The sequence below is a fragment of the Physeter macrocephalus genome, chromosome 21 (assembly GCF_002837175.3).
Source record: "Physeter macrocephalus isolate SW-GA chromosome 21, ASM283717v5, whole genome shotgun sequence".
Classification (NCBI taxonomy): domain Eukaryota; kingdom Metazoa; phylum Chordata; class Mammalia; order Artiodactyla; family Physeteridae; genus Physeter; species Physeter macrocephalus.
In genome coordinates this window covers 67,794,897-67,801,522 of record NC_041234.1, presented here as the reverse complement: position 1 = coordinate 67,801,522, position 6,626 = coordinate 67,794,897, and the positions used below count along the sequence as shown (strand labels likewise).

General features: G+C 38.9%; 1 protein-coding gene across 1 annotated transcript; it reads right to left on the bottom strand.

Moving 5' to 3' along the window:
• Nucleotides 1-266: 266 nt before the first annotated feature.
• Nucleotides 267-3,544, bottom strand: PABPC5 (poly(A) binding protein cytoplasmic 5). Its single transcript, XM_007123072.1, has 2 exons — nt 3,521-3,544; nt 267-2,861 (listed from the first exon to the last, which is right to left on the bottom strand). Exon 2 carries the CDS (start codon nt 2,833-2,835, stop codon nt 1,687-1,689), a length of 1,149 nt encoding a protein of 382 aa, XP_007123134.1. The 5' UTR covers nt 2,836-2,861; nt 3,521-3,544; the 3' UTR covers nt 267-1,686.
• Nucleotides 3,545-6,626: the final 3,082 nt, after the last annotated feature.

Sequence of the window (6,626 nt, the reverse complement as noted above, 5' to 3'; positions counted from 1 at the left end):
TTCTGCATTGTTGTACAGTTTTTTACAAGAAGCATGTATTATGTTTATAATCAATAAAAACAGTAATTTCCATTTGAAAATATTTGATAATGAATATACAAGTCATTTGTAGATAAACAGTTACATAGAAACAGGTTATTCTCATTATTTTATGGGCAAATAGCCAACAAAAGTGTTAACAAAATTATATATTTATATTGTATTATGTATGAAACCAAAGATTTCTATATAAATAAAAACCAACTGGGATAGAGTTAAAACATTTCCTTACTGTTGGATCTGTGGTATGAGTGAATCCTTTTTTTAAAAAGTAAGTATTTCAATTTTACATAAATTAGGTATTTATCTCTCTAATTCCAAAATGGATTCGAACTGGCATATATTAAAAGAAAGGCAATCCAAAGAAAATATGAAAGCAAGTGTAATATGGATGGAAAGTAGATGGATATGGAGAAGAGGGAACTAAAAGTGAAACACAGAAAGTCCATAGTATAGAAATTACAGGCTAAATAATGTAACTGCAATATAGAACAGAACATTTTGTTGCAACTTCCAAGCAGCTAGACAAAAAGAGAAACATACTGGATTAAGAGCTTTCATATGACAGATGGAGGCATGTGACTTAATCAAGAGAGATGACCTTTTCCTTAACTTTGAAACATCGGTGAATATTACCTTATTGATATATTCAACAATTTATAAGAGATAATGACAAGTTTAATAGATGTTCTTCAAAGTAGTTTTCAACATCATTACAGGATTGTTTACCTTCCATATTGACACAATAGAGGCTGAAGTTAATCCTAAAGTTATTTATAGACAAAGGCAATTCAGTGTTGTTATTCACCTTTCTTGTTGATTAAACATGATCCATGTATACCTACTAAGGAGTTTAGAAAAATGAGTGATAAGAATGCTCCTTAGACTGTCTTCAAATATCAAAGCTCTCAGAAAAGGTTTTTAAGATGAAACTTAGAATTTAAACAATTAATGTTTAAAGTGTTAATCTTCTAAGGTACTGATTGAGGAAATACCAATATGCTTCTTTCTCTGGGCATGAAGTTAATAACGAAAACTCCAAAACTTAGTCAAAGTCACTATCAAGTCTGTGGTATGCCCACAATATATTAAAAAGGAAAAAAATATATAAATAAATAAAAGGAAGAAAGAAAGCTCACCTCTTTTAAAAGGAATATTCATTTTAAATAATAATTTAAAGTGAAGTTATACACAAACATTAACTGGATCACATACGCTTTCCCCTGCTCTACTGATTTCTCAAAAAGCAAGTTAGAAATTTTCACTGCGATAGACTAAGAAGTAAGGACCATCTCGAGAATACTTTCATAGGAGAAATTAAATTTAGTAGTATTAGTGAAATAAGGAAGGAAATATACTCCATTACCTCACCTTGACTGGTTTAGCGAAAAAGCATGTGGAGGAATAAACTTTATTCTACATATTCCTAAGGTTATTATATCGAAAAATAGTACAAAATGACAGTTTTACAATTAGAAATTATGTTCTTCACTAAAATGAACAAGGTTTTATAGTTTCACTTTTTTTCAAAAGAAAGTATTCACTTAAAAAAACCTGTGAATTCACATAAAATAACCTCTTATCACAAAGTAGCCCAAACTAAGTAGGCACCAGCTTAAGGCTGAAACAAATTGAGCATTCTTATTCTCACCACCTGCGCCTGGCCTGGCCCAGCGTGACATGCAGAGGCTTGGAGCCCACTGTGCGACCATTCATCTCATCTACTGCTTTGGTAGCCTCTTCAAAAGAGGAGAAGCAGACGACACCAAATCCTTTGCCTTGCCCCACTTCCACCATCACTTTTGCCCGGCTAATTGATCCAAAGGAAGAAAATTCCTCCTTCAGTTTTTCATCATCGATGGTCTCGTCTAGGTTCTTAATATAGATAGGCACCCCTGGAGGCCGACTTTTTTCTTTTAATCTCAGCCGCTCAAATCTTCGCCTTAACTCAGCCAGGCGTTCAATTTTCTTCTGTGCTCGCCCTACATAGAGCACTTTCCCGTCGATGGACTTTCCATGCAGGTCTAACACAGCCTTTTGGGCAGCCTCGTGTGTCTCGTATCTCACAAATCCAAAGCCTTTCGATTTCCCAGTGGCATCTCTTATTACCTTAACACTCTCAGTTGGCCCGTACTCACTGAAAAGTTCCTTCAGTTTGTCGTCATCCATGTCATCTCCAAAGTTTTTAACGAAAACATTGGTGAAAGTCGCTCTATCCCTAGTTCTAACTTCAGCTGCCCGCTCTTCCGGAAATTTGAATCGGCCAACGTACACTTGGCGGTTGTTGAGCCGCACTCCATTCATGTGCCAGATGGCCCTATTGGCAGCGGCTAGGCTGTCAAAGTGCACATAGGCATAACCCTTAGAGCCGTTGTCATCGCATACGACTTTGCAGGAGAGAATGCTCCCAAAAGCAGAAAACAGATAAAAAAGGGCCCTATTGTCTATGGATTTGTCCAGGTTTTTGATGAATATATTTCCAACTCCAGACTTTCTTAAGCGGTCATCTGGCTGAGACCACATTAGGCGGAAAGGTTTGCCGTTAATCAAATCAAAATTCATGGTGTTCAAGGCCCACTCAGCATCCGCAGGAAAGCGGAAGTTAACATAGCCATAGCCCAGGGGGCTGCGGGTCACCGGGTCACGGCAGATTCGGGTGAAGCGCAGAGGGCCAGCAGGCCTGAACTTTTTATATAACATGTCCTCGGTGACATCTGGGTCCAAGTCACCCACATACAGGGCAGCCTTGAGGTACTTCTTTTTCTTGCCAGCAGGATTAGGCTCCCCACTCCCCATCTCTCTGAGCACAGGGAGGAGGCTTTCTTGGGAGAGAAAAAGAGGTTGCTTTCTCTAAGCTATGGGCCAAGCAGCTGTTCACAAACAGAAAAAAAGCCAAGGCGAAGGAAGCTAAAAGCAGACTCAGAATCACTGTTGAGGCTGAGAAAATGAAGTTCAGAAACAGCTGGTCAGCAGGCTCAGAACAAACGCATCAGACAAAAAAAGCACCCCAATAACGAATCCGTTCTCCCTAAGGTGGCTTAGAATTTCCACCCATTCAGATCTAAAATCAGTTTCAAAAGCCAGTAGTAGGAAAGAAATGTCCCTTTCCCCGTTAAATTGTAAGAAATCATCAAGCAGCTGGCTGGCTCCCCACATCTAGCCTTGCTGACAGAGGCCTCACGACCCGTTTTCTGCATAAATATAGGCCTCAAGCTCATGTGGGTTTAAAATGATATCAACAAGGGCAGGGGCCGAACGTGTATTCCTCCGCCGGCTGCCTGGCCGGTCTCAGGCGGGCTCGCGCTCACTAAGGCCGCGCTACACACACTCAGCGTCAGCGAAAGGGCAGACTGGACACTTGGTCGCTGCGGCCGGGCAGGCAGGCTGCAGGCAGCGGATCGGACAGAGAGACAGACAGACAGACACACGCGCGGGGGACCGGAGACCGCCCAGATACCCAAGATGCCCACTGGGTACGGACCGAGTGACGCGCGGAGATTTCGGCAGCCTGAGACTCGCGGCAGGTCCGGAGGGACTGACTGGTAGACGCGCACTGGGTCAGCTCAGACGCGAGGAGGTTCCGGACAGATGCGGGGCGGAGTCAGGAGAGAAGGGCAGATGCGCGGCGGGCGGGCAGAGCGCAGACCGATGGACAGGGATCGTGCCCTGCAGGACACACCGACCCAGGGACTAAAAGCTTCTAGCTGTGGTAGGGCGAGCGGGCGGGGCGCAAGGAAACCCGGAACCGTGCTAAGTAACTTCCCGCTTGCTCTGTGCCAAGATGTTAAAAAAAAAAAAAAAAAAAAAAAAGAAGAAGAAAAAGGAACGAACGAAATGGTTTCTAGATTTTTCATTTCTTATTTTTGATATTTTATTTATTATTTTAAAATATTACCTTTAGGCTACTGACCCCAAAATCAAAGGAGGTGACGACCTAGGCGGAAGGGACTTTCATATTTTTTTTTTAAACGAATTCCCTAAATCGTTTCTGCTTAGGAAATAGCAGATAGGTTGCATACTTTCCTGAATGCATTGGAAAGTCAGTTGACAGCTGTACTGGACTCCCAGTCCAGTGCTAAATGATCACAGGGTCAAATAAAACACAGGCCCATATTGTAGTTGGCCTTTATTTTTACTCCATTGAACTTCAACATAATAGTAGCATTATCCCCAGGTAATAGGCAGAGTTCTTTTCGCTGCTGCAGTAATATTAAGGTTTTAATGATTGGAGAGCCCTAAAATGGCTTTTAATGGTACTTAGTGCCAGAAAACGTTGAAGATGTGCTGCCTCCATAATCATAAATTGCAAAATCTTAGTTAAAGAGTAAAAGCTGCAGAATCAATGCAAAATATTTAATATTTGAAGATGAAATAAACACGTAAAGATATAGGCACTTTACACAATTAATTGCTAATTTCAACTTGAATTGTCAACTTTAAACCATTGCAGGGAACTATGCTATAAGATTAGACACAGCTCAGAGGTTTCCCAAGATCTCTCTTCAGAGTTTGTGGTAAACTGTTTTAAAGAGGAATGTTACCCTGTCTTTGGAAAATCATCAGTGTCTGTAACACATAACTCAACCACCCCCTTCCACAAGCCCTCCCCTCAAAAAGAAAATCCGAACAAAACATATGTCTGTACTGTTAGGCTGGAAAAGATTCTGGCAAAAAAGGAATGCAAGAGAAGGACATCACCCCAAAGGGTGTTGTCCTAAATTCTTAGAATAACAGGCTAAATTCATGTGTTGCTTCATTTTCTACAGTTTCTATTAGACGGTATAGTTGACTAGAGATGACAATTTACCCTCATTATTTAGTCAATTATTTTGTAATTTTCTCCTCAATGGTTCTTGCTTAGCTAAGACATGGAGACTATGTGAGAAAAAGCAAATACAAATTAAAAAATGTTATAGAGATAGACTAATAAAAACCAGTCTTAAAATATCACCACATTGACCAATATGTAGAAACACTTGTGAACACATGCTTACTTTATTGTACTTTGAACATAACCTTTATAAACATCTTTCCTCATAAACTTAATTGACAATGGGCCAGAACTTTTGTTTTTATTTTTCTTATTTAAAAGTATTTACTGAAAATGCTATATTAAAACAACAACATAAATCCAAGAGAATAATTACCACAATATTATCACTAAATCAAATTAATATTTTATTTATGTAACCACCTAAATGCTGTCCATATTCCAATTCATTTGTATATATTTTCTCTAATATTATAAATGGAATTGGGTTGTTAAAAATAATTATTTTCTGGAATTCTCTAGTGGTGTAGTGGTTAAGAATGCACCTGCCAATGCAGAGAACATGGGTTCGAGCCCTGCTCCGGGAAGATCCCACATGCTATGGAGCAACTAGGCTCATGTGCCATAACTACTGAGCCTGCATGCCACACCTACTGAAGCCCGTGTGCCTAGAGCCTGTGCTCCGGAACAAGAGAAGCCACCGCAATGAGAAGCCCGCACACTGCAACGAAGAGTAGCCCCCACTCGCCGCAACTAGAGAAAGCCGCAACGAAGACCCAACTCAGCCAAAAAATAAATTGGAAATACTTTAAAAAATAATTATTATTATTTCAGAATAATCCACACTTGCCAGCCATTTTGGGGTCATTGCAGTATAAACATTCTAAACTATAGTGAACATTTTATCAGATCAAAAATCAGAAATTTAGAACTGCTGTGAAATAAATAAGTTTTAGTAGAGTTCCCTCTGCTAAGCAGAAGTTTATGGGAAAAAGGGAAACATTTTCATCTATAATTTGTTTAATCATTTTAATATTTACATTGAGAATTGTCTCTGGAATAAAAATCAGATGTGGAACATTTCTCTGTCATTTTTATTATATATTCAAGGTAAGTTTAGAGTCTATGTATATATTAAATCCATTAAAAATCCCCACCCAGATTCCTAAGGCAGTTGATTGAAGCATATCTGAGTCTTTCTAAATCTGAAACATTTTGCATGAGGAAAGAATCCTGGACAACTGGTATTCTAAGTGCAACCTACCACACATTGTTATTTACAGTTGGTAGAAATTTGTCAGCATGAGTGGAAGAAGAGGAGAGTTGGAAATTTATGTTTTTTATGTTTTTCAGCCTTGTCTTAACAGGCACTTGATCCTGTTTCCAATTAAAAGTCTGAGTTGTGCAAGGTGCTGGGACTTCACAATGAAAGTAAACTTGCTGCTCTCTCGAATGAAGTCTGGGATGGTTTAACAAAATAAAACCTTTATTACCTAGAACTTGGCTCATGTTTTTTAGACAAAAAGGGGAAAATTGCCAAAAAACCAATTTGGCATTAAACATGTAGTAGTAAGTTTTGGAGCCAGTAGCAATTCTTTGTCTCTATTTCCAAATTTTTATCCTGCTCCATGAGTATATGCTCTGGATGATAATCCTGAAGTCATTTTGATAAGATTTATTATCAAAGAAAGATTAAATTGTGTTTATTAGAATGTACTTACTGAAATGAGAAAGTAACCAAAAGTGTAAAAAGTTTCAACAGAATATACAGTGGAACGGGATTTATGCTAAATTGTCACTAAACCAGAATATCTCA

What these genes read in the sequence shown, in the direction of transcription:
- PABPC5 (XM_007123072.1), bottom strand. Translation starts at nt 2,835, where the DNA reads ATGGGGAGTGGGGAGCCTAATCCTGCTGGCAAGAAAAAGAAGTACCTC.